We start from the raw sequence: 24,668 nt of genomic DNA, 5'->3' as shown, positions 1-24,668 counted from the left end.
AGAGCACTAAGCATCTAATGCAGTGATGCTGAGAACCAGGACCACACTCTGCTTTGCTCCTTCTGGCAATCCCATACTTGGGGAAGTATTACAGGGCTGGAATATTACAGAGCTGGGAATCAGAATTCATGCTGCACTTTGGCACATCACTGTGCTGAAACATGAGGCCTGTACTGTTAATTCCTCTAGCAAAGGGGCCACACAGAGGTACACCCGTGGCAGCACAGATGATGACAGCCGTCAACAGTCAGAAGCCTTCACTGCTGGCTTTAACACAAAATTCTGTGTGAGCTCAGTGGAGCCACTATATCTTTTTGCTTTCACTTCTCTGGCTCCAGAGCAAGAATAATATTTACCTATTTTACAGGCCACACCAGAAGGATCAGTTAACTAATGCTTGCTGAGTACTCTGAAGATCCAAAACAAGAAATGCATTTAAGGGGCTGCTTTCAGCATGTCTGAAATCAATAGATTCTTGGCAAAGACACTAGTGAAGGAATCTGGATAGCGTGGAAGCATGTGGGCACTTGGATACACAGGTTGTGGTCCTGACCCACAGGGGAGAGCACACACACCCACACACATACCCCTGCACACCTCTGCAAATGTCCCCACTGCTCTTACAGCAGGATGAAGGATATGCTGGTACAGCTTCCTGCTACACCAATAAATTCAAAAGCAGTAGCAGTTCTCCCAGACAAGGCAAGAGGCTCATCTGACCGTTCATGACCTGAAGCTGCCTGGGCTTGTGAGGGGTGGTGGATCACTCCAAGAGCCCAAGCCAGCTCATGTTTTTTCCTGCCTCAAGCAGTTTTTGCTTTCCAGGGAGAGATGCAGCATGGAGCAGTTGTGAGCCAGCATAGTGGGAAAAGTTTTAGTAGGCACAACAGAAGGAAAGAAAAGAAGTGGATGTCTCAGGCTCCTGGGAAGCAGCTGGAGGATTAAGAATCAGTCCCATTCAATGCTAAAACACTGTTCCAAACCTGAGCCTCATGTAAGAATCATTGGCTACAGCTGCAAGAGCAAGCCAGGGTGCAGCTGCCTGGTGTGTGACTGAGCAGTCAGCGGAGCCTTCAAAAATCAAAAGCTGTCCATGATTAAACTGACTCATTACCTAAACTCTCCCCTTGGCCGTGGATAAGGTCCCTTCAGAGCAAGGCTGAGGGATCCAAACACAGCAGCCTTCTGCTCCCTGTGCTGTCCCCACTCATAAGGAAGGAGAGGCACAGCAGGAACAGGCAGCAGGAGAGGGACTGCAGCCCAACCAGCAGCTCCCCTTGCACAGGCAGCCTCCTGCTTTTGTGGCTGCCGGCTTTGTGCCTTCCCAGCAGGGAGGTTTAGAGTCCCATCCCTGCAATGACAGTCTCCTTTGCACAGACCCATTTATGGTCTGCATGTACCTGTTGAGATACTGGCATTAAGGCCTTACAAACTCAGGTATGGCTTCATTGACAGGCACAGGGGAAACCTAATTTTTGCTCTTTTCTAAATATTACCAAGACAAAGATGAGATTGGGAGGCCTGAAAACAAATTGCAGAGATGACTGGAAGGACTCTTACTCTACTGCTTCCCATCCCCTGACAGACAGTGCGCATAGACCTTGTTCCAGCACCGGGAGCTGGGAGCTCTATGGAGAGGGAATGGGTCACTGAGGGATGGAGGACTTCCCTGCAACCTCATGCCCTGAGAAGTGATGTGAGCTTGTCTTGTGCATCCATGTGGCCTCTTTTGGCTTACAGAGCTTGGTCTAAGCTTGACACTAGAAAATCAAGCAACTATTTTATTGGTTTTCCTCCACTTCACATGAACGCGCTGGTACTTTCCCATACACACTGTCTTGGGGACAACACGAGAAGAGCCTTTGCCTGGGAAGGGCCAGAGAGCTGCACTGCCCTCTGTGAAAGCTCAGAGTTACAAGACACAGGCTGAAACAGCCACTGTCCATCAGTGTCCTTCTGCACTGCTGAAGTTTCATGGATCGAAATTTGACTCCTTCTTCCTCAAGCAGGAATACTAAACCAAAGGTTAGAAAAAATATTTTTGCTCTGTTGACAAATATTTGAGACAAATTCAAAAGGTTCCCAGTGAAGAAATATAAAGACTAAGAGCAGCGAAATCCTCATACATCTTCCTTCAATATATGCTTAAGCTTATATGCCTAAGTCCTACATCTTCTATCAATGGCAGTCTGAATACAGAATTTTCTGGAATACCAGTTCATTGCCTCAGTTTCCTCACTGTGTCTCCAGAACTGCATTAATTGGGACGATCACAGACTTTCACTTACTATTTTGTGTCAGCATTCATGAACACTGTGGGAATGGGTGTATGCAGATCAAACACAGAGACACCAGGCTCAGGACTGGCCCCTGAACCTGTAATCCGAAACCAGTTAGCAGGAGCCTACATTTGTTAAATGAGAGCATGAGACTTCAGCTGTTCCTAGAAAAGTTGAAAGGAGAGGAAAAGGCAGTGAGTCTTCCAAAACATGACAGCATTAGAGGCCACTTTTTCCTGATGCTCCTGTATTTCTCTCATAATTTTTTGTGCAGCAGGTCATTATGAATTACTAATTACCAGAGCAGGCCAGGTGGGTCCATCGCTGACTGCTGTGTAAGCTGGGCAAAAAAATGGGTCTAACCTCTCTTCATTGACTTAGTGTAAAATATGTCTACTGAAGAGGCTTGAAGCTTAATGTAGGTCTTGTTAAGTGTTCATAAAGGATAGTAAAACCCTTAGATTAAGAGGTACACCAGAGGAGAATGATAGGGTTATAAAACCTATTTCTACACATAACTCATATTTAGTTAGTGCCTTTCAATCTAACAGACCCCAAAGCTTTTTTTTCAGCACAACACCCTGATATACTGTGTTCGCTTCACCTACCAGTTCAAGGCAACCCCCTCCGAAGTGAAATGTGGCAGCTGTTTAAAAGCCCTGAGCAGCAGTAAGTTTAATAATAGCAAGGCATTTATATGGCCTTACAAACTTCAAAGAGTTAATTCTCTGCCCCTTCAGGAGACAGACAAGGTTTATTATTCCCATTTCACAAAGGCAATATAACAAGAGTGGACAAGAGTGGAGAAAATCTGCACTCCCACAGATTTATAAAGCAAAATTCCATGCATGAGTCTGAAGTGCTTTTAATCCCACATAGAGAAAACATATCAACATGTCTTATTAAAAAAAAGTCCTTTACTAAAAATAATGATGTGGAGAGTGCTCTGATCTGGATTCTAACATCTGCCACTTCTGGTGTAAAAATTACCTCCTCAAGCATGTGTTGACATAGAAACATCATGGTCCACAAATGCTTCTATGCCATGAAACAAATTGGGCGCTCGAAATATACTGCCAAAAATCAGACAATCTGTTTTAAGAGGTCCCAAGAGTTACTAAAACACTCTTGAAATACAGCAGGAGAGAAAGCTGCAGGAGCTCCAATCCCCGTGGCAGGCTGGCATTGTTCCTTCCCCACATGCAGCTCCACAGTTCTTCCCAGCCATCCTGCATCGCACAGCAGTGGTGCTTCCAACGAGGAGGAAAATTTCCTTCTGTTATCCCCAGAGGTTCTGCAAGATGGTCCTGAACTTGGGAAAAGAAAGTTACAAAATTGCTTGGATTTAACCACTTACTCATTGAGAACTGGAGTCCTGTCTCTAGATGATATCACCGTTTTCATACTGTTTCTTGACTGCACCCCGATGCAGGATGAAGTAGGGGCTTAAAAGGACCATCTGGTCCCTGGGGTCCCAAACACGTTTTCACATGGTAGCACAGAAGTCTCCAGCTTTCATTCTTCCTGCTGTTTCCCACCAAGGATTTGCCCTATTGTAACTTCCACTCCTATTTGTAGGCCACACTGAGAAACACCCTCTTTCAGACCCCTTTACTCCATCAAAATCTGCTTATCTTCCCCAGACTGCACTGTCTGTGGCATAAAGTCCCTGCTGCCTCCCTGCAACCATGGGCAGCTTTCAGTTGTGGCTGAAAAGCTGTTTTCAGCCGCACTGACGAAGCTCCCAAACAACTCTAACATGCCCACAACTCGATCTGGAAAACCTTCCATCCAAAAAGCCAACCCCATGTAGATGCCTTGAGTCACTCCTACAACCTGAGCGATGCTCAGGCTGGTGGAGGGTGAGCTGTGGCCTCTGTGTCTGGCAGGATCTGGGGCAGAGGGACGGGGAAGTGGGAGAGATGAACTGACCCCTGCTGAGCATCATCAATTCTCCAGTAAAGTGATTTCTATCACTGGAGCACATTTGCTACACAACTCACATCCCATTCATCACTGTAGCTGTCTGGATGTAAGTCTGCCAGTCAGGGCCTTGGCCTCTCTCTCCAAAAAGCCCCTCATGTTCTGTACAGCAGCTTTGCCACGCAGGATGTGGATCACTGCTCCTGCCTGAGTCACTCTCCCCCTTCCTCACTTCACAGGAGCTGCTCCCTTTCATCCCTCTGCCTTCACAGTCCCTGGATAAACCTGTGCCTCCACAGTCCCGCTGCAGCCTCTGCTGTGGAAGGATGGCCAGGGAAGAAAAGATGACCAGGGAAGAAAGGATGTCCTCACCACTACTGGCACTAAGCTGCAGGCATGTCCTGTGCCCTCCATGTCCTGCCTGGAGCTGCGCAGCCAGGGAAGCTGGTCTGAGAGCAGCGTATTATGGGAAGTTCTTTCAGGGCCCTGCCAAACCCCCTGCCTGAATTCAGAGCCTGGAGCTGACACTCATTCAGGCACACGAATGACAGTGTAGAGGTCTGGTGCTCAGATGTAAACTATGAGCCTTTCTGACACTGTGAAACTCAAACTCAAGAGCAAAATCATTTCCTCCTGCTGTGGCACTGAGCTCACAGCAAAGAGCTTCTCACCTTCTCCACTTTCGGAATGAATTCCTTTAACTTCATGGCATTTCACTATGATGCAAGTCAAACACACTGGCAAGTTTCTAGATGATGGCCCAGCGGAGAAATCTCCTTGACATATTTGATGCCTTACGAGACAATGCAGATGGTCATGGAGGAGATCCTGTGACTTTGCTTCCTTGGCAACCTCGATGCCAGGAACCTGAACATGCCACCGGCTCTGTACAGCATCCAGCCGTGTTCATCCAGTGCTCCAGCCCTGGAGAGGAGGCACCCCAGTTCTGCTGATGGCCTTGGTGGTGATGTGCTCACCCTGCTTTCCACCTGCTCTGCGACATCCCAGCTCCGCAGGCAGTGCTGGGCTTTGCTTTCAGCCCTGAGTAATGAGCGTAATGAAGTGTGTTCTGCTGGGTCTGGCTGGCAATGTCAGTTGATTTGTCAGGATGACAGGGAGATTTGCAAGCTTAAGATAGCTTACAGGTCCTTGTTTACAGCTCTCAAGATGAAGCCCAGACCTAGACACCCATATATTTGTGCTCAGAGGCTGAGCAAGTAAAGAAAATGTTTAAATGTCTCTCTCTCTTCTTGATTCCCTGCCTGTGGGATGACTATCCATCACAGGTACTAGGGTGAGGATGGAGCTGCCTGTCTCTTCTCCACTAATGACTCTGAGGAATCCCTGAATCCACATCATGGTGGGTGAGTCACTGTCCTTCCCATGGAGAAAGACATCACACAACCCTTGTTGGCTGACATGAAAGTACAGAGTGGAGCTCAGATCATTCTGACCACAATTTATGGAGTGAGACAGTGGAGCACAGGAACAGGATGCTCCCAGTCTTCAACTGGTGTAAGTCAGCAGAACTGCCCCCAGTTATACCACCTGAGAAGTAGGCTTTTTCCATTAAATAAATCCTACAGCTCTTCCTTTCCTTTTTTTTCCCCCTTCCCTCTTTAACTCCAAAAGAATCCCATTTAATCTGTAAGAGAGTTTTTCCTGAACAATAATCCCCACCAGGCTTGACCCCGACCTTTGCGAATGGAAATATGACGCAGTGAGAATTGAGAGCTGAGAGTCAACTGGCATCTTCTCTTTTGCTGCTGAAATGGAGCAGGTCGTTTCACATTTCTATTATGAGCCTCAGATAATGGGGAAGAAAATTAGGTAATTCCATTTTTTGGATTAGTTGATTTTCTTGTCAGCTGGGAGATGGGATCTGATGTATGTGGAGAATGGCTGGAGGCACAGGATGAACGGAACAGCTGGTCACAGATATTGTTTGGGATTCTATTTCTGCATGACCTGCTCCAGAGATATCAAAAGAGATTGTGGCTGTCTCCCCTGACGTTTAGACCTGTTTTCCACAGCTGACTTCAAAGCAGTTGCTCTGCATTTGCCCACATTTGGGTGAGTCAGGAATCAGGACCATTGTTTAAAGATAGTCTTGAACATTACCTAGGCTTTGAAATGATTGAAAGTGAGTTATGTATGGAGATATGAAAATTAAAGTACATCAGGGACGCGTGGGCAAAAGGAAGATGTGCAGGACAGGGAGCCTTGCCAGAGCAGGCAGATAGTTTTTTATGGGAGAATTAGAAGCTCTAGTTCGAAGGCTGCAAATTACCCCAGGAAAGCAGGCCCTCCTCATCACAGAGACTGATATCTACACACAGGTACATATGAAGCGTTTGTAGAATCAAGAGCAATGTTAGTAAAAAAAAGAAAAAAACCCCAAAAGGTCACTGAATGAAACATCAATAAGCACAGTGAGAAACAATGGGATACCAGGCAATCTTTAATCTGCGAAAAAAAAGACACAAACTCAATGTCTAGAAAGTAAAGCCTGATTAAATTTAACAGTAAGTATTTAAAAAAGAAAAAAAAAAGCAATATGTGTGCTTAATGAAGCAAAGTGTTTGATTTTTCATCTCATGGGGTCTTCAAATCTGGACATTCTGGAAGAGATGCTTCAGTGATACTATTAGCAAACTCAACCGAAGACTGAAAAGAGCAGATTTGATGTTCTCATGCTTCTTTCTGATCTTAAAAGTCTGTGAGCCTGTTTGGACTTGGTAAAGCATTTGATAACATATCATAAAATTTAGCTCTTTGGATGATCTGAATGCAATAATCCATGGACCAAATCACAGCTGAGCAGCTGCAGACAAAGAGAATACTAAACAGGGAGTAATTCTGTTACAGAATTATGTTTATTAGAGCATCACAGAGATCAGGTCTTTGGTCTTTTTCGACATTTTTATTGATGACTCTAAGGAAGGATTGATCAAAAGGATGACAGGCATTCACACAGTGACATGAAGTTGAAAGGGATCACAAACACCAGAGAAACCTGAAGGAATTCTGGATAGAATGCAAAGGAATCTGGATAGACTAGAAAATTGGTGTGAAAATATCTCAGTGTAATCTGAGACTTGGGCAGATTGGAAGTTTCATATCTGCTGATGCCTATAAGCTCATTATGATGATGCCATGGGGGGAAAAGCCTAAAAAGTGCCGTGTATGGGGAGATGCTCCATCTGAAGCCCTTGAGAAGTGATACAGCGAGCTAGAAGAAAACAGAAAATCCTTTAGTGCTTCTGGCGGGCAAGTCATTTAATAAACATGTCTACCAAGAATCTTCTATAATAAAACTCGATGTATCATTTCCCATCACCGAGCTGGTGTCATGTCTGCAAACTGCACACGGCTTTGTGTCCTCGATGCATTAATTTCCATCCAAATGCCCAGGCAGAGCCTCTATTAGCAACCTCTGTTGACAGGAGTGGATTATTCAGGGAAGCGTAACTAACTCTTATTTCTCTGAAATCTACATTCTCTCCTCTGCTGGCAGATGAAAATTTAGAAGTGAAAAAGCTTACTGCCTTTCCTTTGGTTTACATGTATGGGGCTCGATTTAAAGAAGGATTCTAGAGATTCCAAAAGAGGCTTAGGACTTGGAATCTGCCATGGCATGTTGGCAGTCTCAAGTTCCCTTAACCCATCACCCACCACCTCTTGACTGGAGGAGGAGGGGGCTATGACAGGAAGAGGATTCCTAGGGACACTCTCGATGGCAGATGGATCATTGATCTGGAAGTCCTGAGGAAACTGGGCAAATGCAGCCAGTTAGAGCAGCTCTTCTGTGCAGATTTCCCTGCCATGCTGTGGCATCCCTCCCTCCGTGAGCCTACGCCAGCAGCCAGGGAAAGATGTTCTGGAGGAGCAGTAGGATGGAGCAGAGCAGCCAGGGAAGTGAGACAAGAGAACACAAAGCCAGATTGCTTGAGGTGGCTCCAAAGTGCCCAGTGTTAAAGGATTTGGAGTAGGTGGGAGCAGAGGAATGACCTTTGCCTGTAGGTCCACCCCACCCTGCCTGGCATCAGCTAATGCCCCTTGACTGTGGAGCAGCTCTTTGCATGATTTCATTTTCCTGTGACCTACAGGCCCTTCCCAATTCACCACTGACATCCTGTGCCATGGCTCCGTCCTCCCCTGGCCAGCGCTGCTGCCCAGCGTGGCTTTATCTCTCTGCAAAATAAAGGTCATTACAGTGTTGTGCAGGTAGTGAAGGCTTTGAAGACAGGCTTTGAAGTACACTATAGAAGTAGACATTATTACCCACTGCCCAGGGATTTGGAGAATGTTTAGTCTGATAAAAAAGGCTTTGCGTTCTGCTGGCAGGAAGCATGACATAAAGTGGAAAATTTTTCTGAGCTGAATTCAAATGAATTGATTTTTCTATCAGCCCTTCTCCTAGAGAATGGGTCTGCTGTTCCCTGGACTGGGTGAGGTTTCATGCTCTAACAAGGTTCACCCTACCAGTAAGGATTCACTGTGCTCAAAGTTTAGAACTGAAATTTTAAGGGGCTTGATTTGAAATTAAGTGTATGGTACACGGGAAGGCAGTAAGTGCATCTGGCTCAGGAGAAGGGCTTGTAAGGTTCTTGGTGCTCAGGATTTAGAGGCACAGCAGATTTGGCAGGGGACAGGAATTGAAGTAGAGGCTAAATTAGCAAATCTTCATAGCTAAAACCCCAGTGCCTCCTTAGGGAGGATTGCGTGTTATGTTTGGCTCCAAACAGTGCTGTCAGACTCCTACCTCCATAAACACCACATTCTTTCACAGGTGTTTCAGTTGGGGGAAAAAATAGGGGGAAATGGGATAGGCTTATGGGCTAGACATCTTTCATCTGAACTGCAATAAACCTATTAGCATCCCACAGGTGAGGAAGGGTTTGTGGCACTCTGCTGATAACAGTGCTGACTGCAGATGTTTAGTGCCAGGCAAATTCTTCACAGCCAACTTCATTTGAAGTGCTGCTTCCAAAAATCGTCAGCTGTATTTTGGGCGAAGCTGAAAATATTTGAAATAGTGTTTCAGGCAGCAAAAACACAAGATGGGTGGAAATTGCAACTCTCAAAGGCTGGCTTAAGTGACAATTTGTGTGGTGGGAAGCGACATTTATTTAGTTGATTTGAAGGGAAACAAATATATTTTACACCTACTCCTCATGGGTAACAGAGGCTTCAAAATTTAGTTGAAAAAACCGTGTTTGCTGTTTGAGAGCTATAAAGACATTTTCTCTTTCTGCTTTGCTTTTTAGACAATGTGGAAGGTAGGTGTGAGGATTTTTCATAGTGATAGGATACCTGAATCTCCTGACCAGCTTGATTCTTATCCCAGGTGTCTTTCCAATATTGGAATTAAATACATGATAACAAGCAACAGTGAGTTTCTAGCAATTTAAGAAATAATCCTTCCTTTTTTGATTGCTTATCTTTTATCTTTGGATCTGCTAAGGTCATAATCCTACTATTTCTCCACTCATTCTTAAAGACTCCCTGGTCACACAAAGATAAGGCTTCTCATTGCTAAAATGAAAACAGAAAAATCCTTCTCTGGAAATCCCAACAAAAACAACCAAACAAAAACTCCACTAAGAAACCACACATTTCAGCCCTTTTAGAAAGCAACAAACTGTAGCAAGGGCTCACAGATTTCCCCCTGTCAGCACACCTTTTCCTGATATCCATCTTGCCATGAAAATGTCTTAGGCCTGGTTAACACTGGGGATTTGGAAGCCTGGTCACACATGTTAACAGATGTTTCCCTACTTTCCCCAGAGAGTGGGTGCCACTTGCACATCTATAATCCTCTATCCGCTGATCCCTGTAACAAGATGCCACAAGGATTTAATCTCACAGCTTCCAGGGGAGCTGCACCACATGGAGACTTATTCCAGGAAACCCAAGATCATTGTCATTCCAGGGAAAAAGCCAGTGCTGGGATGACAATTACAGGCATTGCTCAGTTAAACCAGAATTACAGTCTGCTGCTGCTTAAAGGGGAATGTGTCAGAGAGCCAGGAGGCAGTTTGCCTTATCCCTGCTCTGTTGGGTGTTAGGATTCCTAGGAACTGCCAACAGATGTTTGGCCAGGCGTGTGTCTCTCAACAACTCACTCGTCTGTAGCCCTTTGAGGTGGTTCATGCTTTACAGAAGAGCACCAGGACCAGCAGGTCCAGCCCACAGTGCAGGACTGGGAGAGTTCATAACCTCTCCAGACGCACCTGCCAGGGTGAGGTGCTTCACCATGGGATGGACAGGTAGGTGACACAGCAGCTCTGTGACCTTCAGGTTCATGGGATCCCGGCTGCACAGTCCAGAGGGATGTCTGTGTGATGAAGGGTGTGTAGACATCCTGGAGTTGCTTTCCCAGAGGCAACCACCACGATGTGTTAGTGCAGCATCCTGCAAGAGCTCAAGTGGATTCTCTGCTTCTTATAGCTGTGCAGGCCTATGACATGGGTAAGTAGGCACTGATGGATGAGAAATACTATCACAGCACAGATATTTCTCCTTTGAGCTGATCTGACGTATTTTCCTGCAATGACAAAATAAGTGCTATGTCTGACAATGGTTCAGCTGGACCAGGAAATAGTGCATATAGGGGTTAAATCCAATTCTCTTTATGTCACATCCAGGTCACTTGCAATTCTGGATGGAATCCAGCTACTTGGCAGTCACTTTAACATCATCAATAAGCCTCTAATGCCATATGAGGCTGCAAGATTAGCCGTTACCACCCTGATGAGTTTATTTCATGCAGCTAAGACGAAGAAAACCAGTTTAAGGACATCATCTGCAAATTACTCAAAAAAAAAAAAAAAAGAAAGAAAGACTTGAAGTATTTGTTAGCTTCCTTCAGGTTGCACTTCAGTGGGCCAGCCAGGACAGCCTGCATGAATAGGCACAAAGCAGTGGGAGGCAAAGTCATAATCGGCTTTTGTGTTCTTTGATTATTGTTATCCAAACTAAACAAAGATTTGTGGTTTACTGCTGTCCTTCCTTTTCCTGTTTTTTTTTTTCAGATTAACTGCTACACTGCAATGTTGTGTGTATTAGCAATATTGTAGAACCTGTTCACGAGATAATCTCTGCACCCCAGCTTAATGACTGCACCAACCTCGTTTAAAAGGAATCTGCTGCTTATCATAGACTTCAATTACAAGCCCTTTTCAGCAGTAGCACTAGCTTTTAATGTCTGTAAAAAGCCATAAATGCTTTAGAGGGTTATAGGAATTACAGGCTAATGTAACATACTAACTAGGAATGTGCAAAGCCTTGTCCAAGTATATCTGAAGCTCCTGCTTGCTCTACATCGCTGGTCTTTAATTAGCAATAGGACATCTCTGCAGCCCTCAGACCACTCGTGATAGATGAGGCATTGCAGTTTTACTGCACTGTTGGTTGAGGTTATCTATCGATGGTCACCGGAAGAATGATTAAATCTTGCAATTACTCTGTGCTCTCTTGTCTGACATCCAAGCTCAAACACTCTCTGATGCAGGCCTGGTCGCTCCTTGAATTTATATCCCTGCCTGAGTTTTTGGTTTTGAGATGTGAGAGGTGTGCTCACGGAGCACTGATCCCTTACCAGTTCCACTTTATTTCCTTCCTTACTTGACTCTGGTCTTTGTCCAGAAGGTGTATTACTTCTGCAGCAAATCCTTGGGAAGGTAGTTTGCCTCATTTTGTACACATTTCATTTCTCTCACAGAAACACTTATTTCATCCTGCAAATCCAGCTTGCCTAAATCCGACGACTGAGCCAGCTTCAACTCTTCTCCTTATTTCTTCTCTGCACAATTTCTTGCAAATTTTGCCCTATTCTGAGAGCTAAAAATACATCTGGGTGCTGCCTGGAGGCCATCTGAGAGCACAAAGGAAGGGGCATCTTGAACTCCATATGAATTGCTAAGCAGCGCATGAAGAGCCTTCCCCACAAATGGGGATACTCCTGTAACAGGCATCCATAAATACAGATATCTGCCATTCCCAGAAGCAATTGCACACAGAAACATGCTCACTCCTCCTATTTAGCCAGTACTGGACTCTTCTACAGAAAGTGCAATTGCTCATGAGAGCTCCAACTTATAATGACACCGAACAGGTGTAAGCAGGAAGAAAGCTCAGCAAGGAGAAAAGCTACACCAACTCCCACCTCTGCAATCCACCTTCTCCTCCAGGTGCGTGTTGGTGCCAGGAATGAAACACAAGATTTCATTGGAAGTGAAACCAAATACTTTCTACATTTTTCCCTGACTGAATTTCCTCTTGGCTTCTCAAAGTCGTGTTCTTCTACCAAAGCTCTCGGGAACTCTGGCTTTCACAGCCACCACTGCTTAAGGGGGAGATGAAACCAAGATGTAGCTTCCTTGTTATCCAAGTGGGACCCTTTGTCCTATATACATGGAAAGCATGTCTTACAAGGTAAAATCTAATCCACACAAATTAGTTTAGATGCCCAAAAGACGACTATTCAGATAAAATATTTATTGTAGACGGGCTGGTAAACTCCCCTTGCTCTCATTTATTTCTGCTGTGTTCAGTACAAACCACATGATGTCATTGAAGAACAGAGTTGCGAAATCCCACATTCCAGACCAGGACCCAGGAATGATTCCCAAATTAGGCAAATGACATGTGAAATATCAGTAAAGCATCTGAGGAAAAAAAAATAAACCCACAAAACACCAAACCAAACCAAACCACAACGAAAAACCTTGAAGCCACTTGAAACAAATTATGCTTTCCAAAACTGTCATGTTAATGGCTCTTCACCTCCAACACCTTCACTCAAATTGTGGGAGGTGGTTCTTGTTTGAGAAGTCCTTTACATATCTTCCCTCATCCTATGGGGAAGCACTGCTCTGCCAGAGGGATCTGACAGAGGCCGGGCAGCAGCTGGCAAACAGCTCAGAACAGGCAGGGCCAGCATCGGGGTCAGTGTTTACAAATAACTCATGTGAGCAGCCTCACACCAGTGTTTGGGAAATAGCCCACATCGCCAGTCTGACCTCCTGCCCAGATGGATTTTTTTTTTTTTTACATTTTTATTTTTTCTGAAAAACTAAAGTGAAGCCCCATGTTGGAAACTGGGAAACTGCACAAAAGCCAGTAATGAAATAAAGCCGGAACAATGCCCAATTCAGGCAGTCTAAGGGGGCCTTCTGCACAGTGTCCATGTCAAAATTTCCTAATCCCAAAGAGCTTCCTGCAAAACACACAGGATGCCTTTATTACCAAGTGGGTGGCGTTTGATACAGCATCCCAATTGGCTCAGAAGGCCGATGAACCACACACTATTTCCCTGCTACCTCTCTGGTGGGACACTGCCAGCAGGAATACATCTCTGTCATATTTTGCACGGCTTAGTCACGCATTCCTATATACTATACTCTGCCATGCCAACCCTTATGTATGGAGTTTAATTGGAAGGAAATCAGCTTTTTCATCTTTCCCCTTCTTTGTTTCACTTCATTTCAGTGCCAACGTGCCCCTCTCTCCACACACAATTATTTAGCAGATCATGCTAATACTGAACATAGAAAGCAAAAGTAAGTTGTATCTTGGCAGTATCATGGCCCAGGAATTGGACTTCAGTGATCCTTGTGGGTCCCTCCCAGCTCAGGATGTTCTATGATTCCATAGTTTATTCTCCCTGTCAGGGTTGGCTGATGGCACCACTCATATGCTTGGTGCACCTGGGATGGTTTGCAGACCTGTGGCTGTGATTTCCATGCATCTCACAATTTTAAAGATGTGAAATATCAGTAAACAAATTAACCTGTAAGCAGAGTCTTGGTGACCAGCGGAAAGGCAAAAGGACATAAATCTGATGTAGGAGTTGTTGATGTAGCAGCTGGGCCATGCTGACCCAGCAGCTCAGGAGGTTTGTGCCCTGTTTGATGGCAGTGTGACCCCTGTCATCATTTTGCAGCTGGGCAGATGTGTGTTGCAATTAAGAGTGGCCACAGAATCACAGCAACACAGAATATCCTGAGTTGGAAGGGACCCACAAGGATCAGCGAAATCCAGCTCCTGGCCCTGCACAGCACAACCCCAACAATCCTACCATGTGTCTGAAAGCATTGTCCAGAGGCTCCCTGAGCTCTGTCAGCCTTGGGGCTGTGACCACTGCCCCGGGGAGCCTATTCCAGTGCCCGACCACCCTCTGGGGGAAGAACCTTTTCCTAATATCCAACCCAACCCTCCCCTGACACAACTCCAGCCGTTCCCTCGGGTCCTGTCACTGAGAGAAGTCACGGAGTCACAGAAAGGAGAGATGGTGCTGCCTCTCGTGAGGAAGCTGCAGACCCCGATGAGGCTTCCCCTAGGCCTCCTCTTCTCCAAGCTGAGCAACAAAATTTCCTCAGCCGGTCCTCATACGGCCCCTCAGACCCTTCACCATCCTCGCAGCCCCCTCTGGACTCTCTCTAATAAGAGATGGTCGTGATGGCCGAGGCAGCGACGGGGCGCTCGGAACCCGCTGGGGCTGCGGAGGAGTCCGCGGGGCCGGAGGAACCCGCTGGGGCTGCGGGAGGCTCCGGGGGCGGACGCTCCGGCCGCCCCAGCTCGCCCCGGCTCTCCCCGGCTCGGGGCCCCGGCGGCGGGAGGCGGCGCCTCTCGGGGGGCGGGGGCCGGGCCGGCCGGCGCTGCCTTCCGGGGCTCGGCGGGGCCGGAGAAGCCGGAGCAGCCGGAGCCGGAGCGGGCAGGATGCGCCCCGCCGCCGCCGCCGCCCCGCTGCCGCTGCTGGCGGCCTCGCTGCTGCTGCCGCTGCTCCTCCCCGCCGCGCCCGCCGCCCGCGGCAGCTTGGAGCCCCCGGCCGGGAACGGCAGCCGCCCGCCCGCCGCGCCGGCCCCGGGCAACCACAGCGGGGCCCGGCTCAGCCCCGTGCCCGCGATGCTCCGGGACCTCTCCGCGCTCAAAGCCGCCGTCATCGGGGCCTGCGCGCTCACGGCCGCGCTCATCGCCTGCCTCCTGCTCCGCGTCTTCAGGTACCGGGGCCGCCCGGGGCTGCGGGGGCACGGCCCCGACACACGGCGGGGCGGGGGGGGGGACGGCTCTGGGGCTCCGGGGCTCCGGGAGAAGGGGTGAAACCCCTCCCGCTTTATTTTATTATTTTATTTTTATCTATCTATATATATATGAAAATCATATATATAATTATGTGTTATATAATAGTAAGCATTAACCTGCCTGTGATAATAGTTTTAAAGCCCGGCCTCGAGCACAGCGTGTGTGGGTGGCTCAGGAGCCCCTGGGGAAGCCTCAGGGGGCTGCCGGGGCCTGGCAAACCTTGCTCCGCCTTCCTCCCGCTCCTGCAGGAAATTAGGGCAGGAGTTGGGTTCCAAGTGGGCTTTTCCAGCGTGGGATTCACTCACTGCATGGTGGCCAGGGGCGTGGAGTGGGCGTGGAAGATATCACATCGAACTCCATGGGAACATCTGGAAATCCGTGGGGTCAGTGGGTCGCTGGGATTGAGGCCCAAGGAGCCTTGGGGTGTCCGTCCATGGAGACACACAAAGCCCAGCTGGAGATCGAGGTCCAGATGGCAAACTGTCTCAGCTCAGCGTCCGAGTGGTGGGCAGGGACACCCGGGAAGAGCCGGGAGAGGGGAACAGCTGGCACTCAGCACAGGGTGGAGGCCAGGCCACGTCTCAGGTGACAGGCGCAGTTGAACAAGTGGAGTTGGCAAATTCTTCCTTGTTCTGTCTTCAGGCAGCTCCTTTGTATTTACAGGATGGCTGAATGCTCTGCTTCTCCTGCTTCGGAATTAATTCTGTGTAGGAAGGGCAGCATTCATAACAGTAGTGTTACAAAGTGGGATCTATAAACTGAAATGATCAGAACTGATATTTTCCAAGGAAATTGACATTTAACTAAATTCTACTTAAGCGTTGCAGCAGCTGGCAGAAGGCAATGCAAATAAATGTGCTCATTAAAGTGAGGTGGTTTGGGAGAGCCCAATAAAGTATTGAAGAGATTTTTTTTTTTTAATCAGTATATCCACTTTGCAGCTGTATAAAATTGTCATGGACAAACAGCAGAATTGATAGTGGGTATATGAGCTAGAATTAGGAAGTCTATAACTAAGAGTAGATCGAAAAGCCTAAGTTTCTACTCCTAGTTCTATCTGATCTTGGAGACTTTATTTCCTCTGCCACAGTTTCTCCTGGGTATAAAGCAAGATCTTGTGTCAAGGAGACCTGGCATAAGGCAGAATGTTTCTAGCCAAAGAAGGCAAACTGAAGGCCTTCCCTATACCATAATCAGCAAAACCAGGTCCAGGTTAAAGTCACCTTGGGAATGGTGGATTAGTTCTCCCATGCCAAAGTTGTCATTATATAACTGATCAGAGTAAATGCAGCATTAAGGATACATTAAAATAAACACACATACCTGCCCCCCCCAACCCTAGATCTCTTGTAAATCTTTGGTAGAACCTGATAGGAAAAGTGGAAGGTGAAGCTTTTTGGCTACTGAATATGTTTCCTTATTTTGTAAACAGTTATCCCAGTTGCAAATGAGACCAGAATACCAACAGGTATGTCTGTACAGTGTCACACTTGTAGCTGACAACATAGATCACAGGAGATTCTGGTGCAGAAGAGATAAGGGATTTACCCTCAATAAATGTAAAGCTTTTCTCCATCAGAATAAGAGCTTTGTTCACACTTAGTCAAAAACATTGTGATTTTTTTTCTGAAGTGTCATGGATTCCCATTAAAGAGATTTTGCTGAAATCCAATCTTTGATTAAACCTTCACTATGAAATTGTTCTGGGTTGCTTGGAGTAAATTATCCTTTTAGATATGGGCTGTAGAAATGAAATTAACTAGTGAGTGGCCAGATACTCTTGTCACAGGCATTGGATTAATTTTTTTATACATTTTATTTTTTATATACATTTAATTTTTACATATTTTTCTGTTTATATTATTTTTCTTTTTTGTTTGAGCAGGGATAGATATATTTCTCCGATTTTCAGCTCTGTTCTTAAGACAACACTCAGAGATTCCTCTTCATTTCTTTTGGAAATGTTATGCTCTGAATTCATCTGATGGTCCTGTGGTTCAGAATGTGGTGTCACCCAAAGGGGTCTGTGAAGGCCAGCCAAGACTTTGCTGTTTGTCTGCATGTGGCAAGGCCTAAATTGCTGTAGTATTTATTTATTTATTCTTTTTTGCAAGCTCAGTTCTGGGTTTGCTTTCTTTCCTATACCCGTGGGCTCTGCATGCTCCCAACCCAAAACCATTTCCACAACAAACCAAATTTCATGTTATTCTCAATCAAATAGTTGAGTAGTTTGCATTACCAAGAAACACAGTGTCTTGCAACAGATGATGGGTGGCTAAATTTGCTCTTTGAGCTGCATTTTGGGTTTTGCCTTTTTTAGACCCATATTCTGCCCCATTTCTCTCTCCTGGTGCAGCTCAGTTCATTCCATTGCAATACAATTCTTGGGATCAGCTCACAGGAAACAGAATTTTTCAGATGTGGTTAAGTGTGCTGGTAGGCCATGTGCCTTCTAGGGAAACTGGGTAAGTTACTTCTGCTCCAGTGGACCAGCTGAAACCAACCCAAAGCTTTCATTGCAGAAAACTCTGTGCTGTAAGAGTTTGCTTCATGTCTTGACCTGCCCTTGAACGAGCAGAACCCAGGCTAGAAAGGCTGCTATTTATCTAGATTTTTAGAAAGAAACTACCTTTTTATTTTGATCTCATTGCTTTGTTTCATTGCTTCATGTTCAATTTGTGTTTCTTCCTCAAATACCATTTTTAGCTTAGTTTTCTGCAAAACTGGTATAAATGACTGACATTGAGGAGAGAGGTTCAAGCATATGATCATAGGATACGTGACCCTTTGTTCTATGAGCTGGGCAATTGCTCCGGGCAATCCAAGTCTTAACCCCAGAGAGTTTGAGTGATGTAAAATTAATTGTATTATAACCAGTTAGAGTACTCCAGCAAAGACAAGATTTCTGCCAGGAGCAGGGGAAAAACCCTCAGATTAAATTATATTAAATGGAAAAGAAAGAAACCCAAAACAACCAAATATCCAGCCCCAAAACACATTTTTGACCCACATTGAAAACTTCATTTAAGCTGCCAGTGCAGGTAGTAGTTACGGCCACAAAGAATGACAAAAGGGAAAACTGGATTGTCTTGATGTGAGTGTGACAGCAGATTAGCACAAGGAGGGGAGAGGGGATTGCTGTCTTGTACTGTCTTGGGCTCTTTACAGCTTTGATGTGAACAGTCTCAACAGGATGAATGTTGTTTCTTCTTGTGGGGTTCACTGCCTTGAAGAGTTTGGGCAGATCACAAAAGTTTCTATAGCTCTGCCCTATAAAACAAGGATATTTCTCAAAACTCTGCCCTATAAAATGAGGGTACTTCTCAAGCACTTCTCAGACAATATTGGTGTGACTGTGCTGTAGTGTTTGGAAGTAGGTGCTGGCACTGGTACTGACCACCGTGTGTGAGTGGGTGTATGTTAAATACTTACAGACATCGCTGCCTCGTTCAACCACAGCAATGTTCCATTTAGGTGTTCCTGAAGTTATTCCCAGTACTAGTCTCTGATCCATCTCTGATCTGCCTCCTATTAGTGGCACAGTTAAGCAAGGGGGCACTTCTGCTCTTTGTGCCTGCATATATTCCATCTTAAGAATTTGATTGTTAGAAAACACGGCAGTTTCTACGGCAAGGCATATCTACTAAAATCATGGTATGGTTTGGGTTGGAAGGGACCTTAAAGATCATCTCATTCCAACCCTCTGGCATAGGGACGGACACCTTCCACGAGAACAGGTTGCTCAGTGCACCATCCTTGAACACTTCCAGGGATGGGGCATCCACATTTTCTCTTGGCAGCCTCACTGTGCCAGTGCCTCACCACCCTCACAGTAAAGAATTTTTCCCTAATATCTAATTTAAACCTGCTCTCTTTCAGTTTATGGTCATTCCCCCTTTTGCTATCTCTACGTACCCTATCTCCAGAAAACATGTTGGGACTTGGCATCGTGGTCTGACTTTGCTGTGTACAGCACCATCCAGAGAGCAGAGATACTCAGACAGATCAACAGTAGTGAAATATCGCTGATCTAATTCATCAGTTAGTAGTACGTCTGCAGTTTCCTGAGGTTTATATTTCCTTTTTTTTTTTTAACTGCTAAGAGAGTCCATTAACAGCAAATAAACTGGTCCTAATTCCATTCCTGGTCTAACATTGCTGCAGTTCTAGGAGGAACTGGCTTAATCAGACTTCCAGTAAGCACCCTGCTAAGAAGGGATGGGTTTTTTTTAGTTTTCTTTTTATTCCAGGGAAAGGTCCCCTCCCACTGCATCTCTTAGCAGGAAGTGTTAATACAAGTTAAGAAATGCAGAGACCTCTCTCTCTAGGTCAGGAAAAGCATTATCTTTGAATGTCAGTGTTGTTGACTAAAATAGATTAGAGGCGTAAATAATATAATGAACTAGTGAGTTGACTGGAGCAGTTACCCACCACATGATGCCTCAGAAAGGAGGATGAAGTGCTGCATATGACTGGGGCTTGATCAAAATAGCCCCAGGGCAAAATACAGACACAAAGTCAGTGTTCTGCTCCAGCCCAGCCCTGTGTGTTGTCCCTCCCTGCACTCTACGTGGTGATGGACCAGGTAGATCCTGGTGTGGTGCCTCAGGAATCCAAGCCCAGCGTCTCCCAAGCGTTGTGCTCACCACGGCTGCCTTCTGTCAACACCAGTGAGTTGGTTTGATGGGAGCAGCACTGGGTCTGCAGTGAAAGGTTGATATCCCTGGCCACAGTTAACTTGTTTTTTTTTTGTTCTTCCTCATGGTAATTCGGGACAAGACCCGTAGCATCCCCTCCTAATTACAGGGAGTGGCTGAAGTCAGCAAAAGCAACAGGATTTTTTAAACTGGAAGATGATTTTCTGCACTGAACTACCCAGCACCACTCCTGTCCTGGCTACACCGCTTGGGGAGTGTTTCAGGTTGTCATTGTGCAAGGGTCACACTCTGACCATGCAGCTTCCAGCATGCTTCTTGTTTGCTTCAAAAAAGCCCCCATAAAATGAACCTGGCTGAAAAGGAGATCCTCTGTTTGCCCATGAGGCCTGATGTGTCCTGATCCTATCCAGGAGGTCTCCAAAGTTCATGAAACATTTGTATTCTGTAGTTCCTGCCTTGTGCTGCTCCGCTGACTCTGCTGCCTGATCCAACCTGCTGGATAAAGGGCTTTTCCTTTTTGGCTGATGGTAACAGGGATCCCACTGAGGTTTCAGGAGTTTTAATGTGAAATAGTTTCCTGAGGGGCAGCCTTGTTTTGTGTGCATGTAGGCATACTCCCAAGGCTTTCCTGCAAAGTTAGCTTGGGTAATTCTTCTAATATTTATGAAGCCTGGGGGAGTTGCTCAAATGAGCAAATGTGAGAAAACACGCAATGGGAAAGTAGATTAATGGCAAATTAGCTAGGAAATCTGGTATGGAATGAATTGAGAAAGGGGTGACGAGGAAAGACCTTTTTGCCTTATCAGTGGCAGACAACTGATTGTAGCAGCTTAGCCAAAAACCAGCAGCAAAACAAGCTTTCTGCCTTTCCTAAATGAGCACTGTGGTTAAGTGAGGGTTGCAGGGATTAATAGATTGGTGTGCAGTGAGTTCTGCTCCCAGTCCTCTTGAAAGTGTAGCCCAGATAGACTAATTAATGGCTGGAAGCAAAAGGGTTCTAGTTTCCTATTTCTAAAAATATCTGTTCTGCAGTAATTTCTTCAAACACTCCATTATTAACTATTCTGAGATGAACTCTGTGGAATAAGTTATGTTTTTTAATGGAGGGAATGAGGGAGGATGGCTCTCAGTAAAGTGGGCCTGATGTGCAGGTAGGACCTTAAATGGAACCTGTGGAAACCCCCTGCAAACTGCAGGTGAAGTCAGAGTGGTAAGGCTGTGCTTGGTTAGTTCTGACAGGTAGACACAGGTTAGTTTTGTCTCTGTTTGGGCTTCACAGCGTGAGTAAATATTTCTTATAAAAACAAAGCAGTTCTTGCTGGATGAGACCTCCCTGCTTCACTTTAGTGCTAGGTTTTAACAGAGAAACAGAATAACAGAGAAGTGGTTTCAAAAGGATTTTCAAGTGTTTGGGTTAAGAGCCGTACTGCACTGGATATAAAATTGCTTGTTTCAACAACAGCAGGAAAAGAACAAACCACCCTGTGCTCTGCGTGACACAGCGGCACAGATTGCTCTAAAGATTAGGCAGGAGACGACTTTCTCCTCACTTCTGATGCAACCTTAGCCTTCAGAACAGGGAGGAAATGCAAACTGCTCCATCCCAAGGGCTGGGACCTGTTTATTCAGCCTTGGACTATTGCCTAAAAGCAGTGCTAGGCGGAGGCACTGAAATTTCCACATCGGAGCAGGTCACTGAATTAAATTTCCTCAACTTTAAGCCTGGAAGGGACCATAGTGGTGGAGATGCACACAGAGGGCTGGAGTCCCAGGCTTTCTGCAATGCTCACACCTCGGTTCCTGCTGCTGTGTAACTTTTTTAAAGGCATCTTGAGGCAAAAACAGTGCTGTTGAATCCAGCACACCTTGCATGACATGCCAGGGCAAGACTTCTTGCTGGTGAAAGTGCACTCGTGATGTGCTGACTGCTTGAAGCACTAGCTGTGATTACCAAAAATTAGGGGTTGCTTGCTTGTGCCTGCACCAGCTCCCTTCTCATGCTTGGCGGGTACCAGTTTTGTTTTATAAAAGGCAAAGGGAAAAATTCTGCAGTTTGTTAACTGAAGCCATCCGCTCTTTTCCCCAAAGGCTGGCCATACATATCAACACCTTCTTGAATGTGTAATCACAAAACTAAATTCATGCATGAGCAGTGTGACCTTCCTAATATTCATGAAAACAGTAGGTGAAATAAAAAAGAACCTGCAGAATTCAAGCTAGAGGCAGAGAATTACTTGAAAAGCCACACACCAATTGTTTGTTAATTGAAAGTCTTAGAAAGTAGATCTCTCGAAACTGTGGGATGTGCAGGTGCGTGAGCATCTCCATTTCAAAAGGAAAGTAAGCCTGGCATCTGTTGGAGGAGAGGTGGTAGATGCTGTTAGCTTTGAATGATATTGATTATTTTTTATAGCACCTGCACAGCATGGAGCTTGAAACTGCTCAGATCAGACTCAAGGTTGTTGCTGGGGGAATCCTGAGCTTGGCCTAATAGCAAGAAATACAGCAGGCTGTTTGTACCCAGACATCACCACCCCTTTGCTTCTAATCCTGCCTAGAACATTCCTGTGGCTCAGCAGGGCTTAACCTGGCCTTTCTCATCCAAACACATTCACTAAACCATGGGCTGCTTCAGCTGATTAAGCTCATGTCTCACTTATTGAGTGTGGCAGCAGGAGGACGTGGTGGGCTGCCCTGGGTGCCAGAGGATTCTGGTTTGTCAGCAGCTGGAAGACTTGACGTTGATCTGGATTGCAGTTGACGAGAAACTGTGCTCCACAGACGGGCACAAACGGTGGCCTTGGAAAAGCAGCAGGAGGGGATGGAGGCTGGTTCTGCTGACTTGGTGTCTGAGGAGTCTGAACCAAACAGGGCTGTGATTCAGAGTTGGTGGGAACAGCTTCAGCCTCTCCAAGGAATACTGTATAAAGACGATCCTTCCCTTCCTACCTCTGTGTTTCAGGTCTGGCAAGAGGATTAAGAAGACCAGGAAGTATGACATAATCACCACTCCAGCCGAGAGGGTAGAAATGGCTCCTCTGAATGAAGAAGATGATGAGGACGAAGACTCAACAGTGTTTGATGTGAAATACAGGTACTGCTGCCAGCCTGTCTGGTTAGGCTTGCTCCTTGAGCTCTTATTAGTGAAGACAAGCTCTTTTATTTCTCTGCTGAGCCAACTTGGCAGAGGTGAGGCAGTTGCAGTCTCCCTTCTACTCTGCCCAAGAATTATCCCTATCCTTTACAGCCCCCTCGTCCTGTTCCCAGCACACGTGGCTCTGTACCCTCCTGTTCCTGCAATAACCACATTGCTGCCCTCAGGCTGTCTTCAGAGCAGCTCAATGCCCCAAATAGCTGACAGAGTTTAACAGACTGAACTTCCCCTCTTGAGCAGCTGTTGGCAGTCATTCCTGTGCACTTGCACTGGATCCAGGGCTGCTTTTCCAGGTGCTGCTGTGAGCCTGGAAAGGAAATAATTATGAATCTCCACCAACCTCTGGGTTTGTACCATGTTCTCATGTTGGTCTGTGACACAGAGAGGACTATAGTCCCTTGCTGATGCTGTTAGCAGTTATCCCTTAGCAACAAACTTTCCTTAAATATGTTTGTGACATGGGAGTGGTGTGACAACCCAAAACTTTTGGTGCCTATTCTGGGCTGAGATTTATAGCAACCACTCAGCACATAAAGATGCTGTGCATTGATTTATGGCACCAGGGTATCTGCATCTCTTATTTTTATTTGCATCAAGCCATCCACACCATTCGAGTTGCATTCTCATCCAAATAAGGCCTACTCTAAAATCTGTCCCACTTAGGCTGAAATAAGCTCTCCTAATTATAAAAATGCAGATCTTGACAACTTCTAAGTGGAGATTTTACAGACCTTAGTCATATTGCCCATCTCTTAGCTTTGGAAAGAGGGAACTGGTGGCAGGAACACCACATCTGCTCTAGGCACATTTGTGCTAACATCTGAACCACACACCACCACACGCTCCACTGGTTGTTTCCAAAATCACTGCATTAGTTCTCTATAAAAGTCAGGAAATAGTTGGGAGCCATGAAACAATGAAGGGTGTGAGTCGAGCCTTTATGTGTAAACAATTAGTTCTTGAATTAGAGGACTCCTATCAGTCCTTGCCTGACTGTTGCTGTTCCCTGTACCTGCCCTGTGTTTGCTCTAATGATTTCAGGTTGTGCAGTTTGTACTTTGGGATCGAGCTTTGTTAAACCCAGAATGCAGGGATCTGACTCGCCAAGGCCTGCTTTAACAGCCTACATCTCCCACCTCTCTTCCTTTTAACTCAGTACTTTCTCTGTGAACTTCTGGAAATGGAATCAGAGGGGTTTTTCCCAAAGAGTGAGAACAGAAGATTCGTAATCATGGCAGTGTGTCAGGATAAGATGTCTAATAGTACAGTACTGGATGAACAAAGAGAGGTTGCTGGGAACCATTTGACTCACGAGAGCTGTGTTCGTGTTCCCTGACGTCGTTTCCGTGGAGCTCGTGCTGTGCCAATGCTTTCACTAAAGGTATTGGGTCATCCTGGGTTCCTGAGCAGTGCAAGTGGCTCTTCACCTTGTGCTGTGTTCAGAGACCATAGGGATTTTGGGTTCTTAGCCAACCAGTCCTTTTTTTTCAGCTGTGGGAATTCTTCCTTTCTGCCGCAGTACAACAGCTATTAAATTCCACAGTTTCTGAAGTCCTTGCTGTCTCA

The 24,668-nt window shown here is 46.0% G+C and overlaps 1 protein-coding gene across 1 annotated transcript in view; it reads left to right on the top strand.

The window, feature by feature from the left end:
• Positions 1-24,668, top strand: part of FAM174B (family with sequence similarity 174 member B) — a 74,046-nt gene that overhangs the window by 27,843 nt on the left and 21,535 nt on the right. The window contains 3 exon segments of the mRNA XM_027688519.1: positions 14,680-14,919; positions 14,922-15,208; positions 22,911-23,042. Coding sequence (XP_027544320.1) covers positions 14,680-14,919; positions 14,922-15,208; positions 22,911-23,042 — 659 coding nt within the window.

This window comes from Neopelma chrysocephalum, unplaced genomic scaffold, assembly GCF_003984885.1.
Source record: "Neopelma chrysocephalum unplaced genomic scaffold, ASM398488v2 Primary Assembly neopelma1_75, whole genome shotgun sequence".
In the NCBI taxonomy this organism is placed as follows: Eukaryota; Metazoa; Chordata; class Aves; order Passeriformes; family Pipridae; genus Neopelma; species Neopelma chrysocephalum.
Note: the sequence above shows the minus strand (reverse complement) of the source record. Positions and strands in the feature narration are given on the sequence as shown.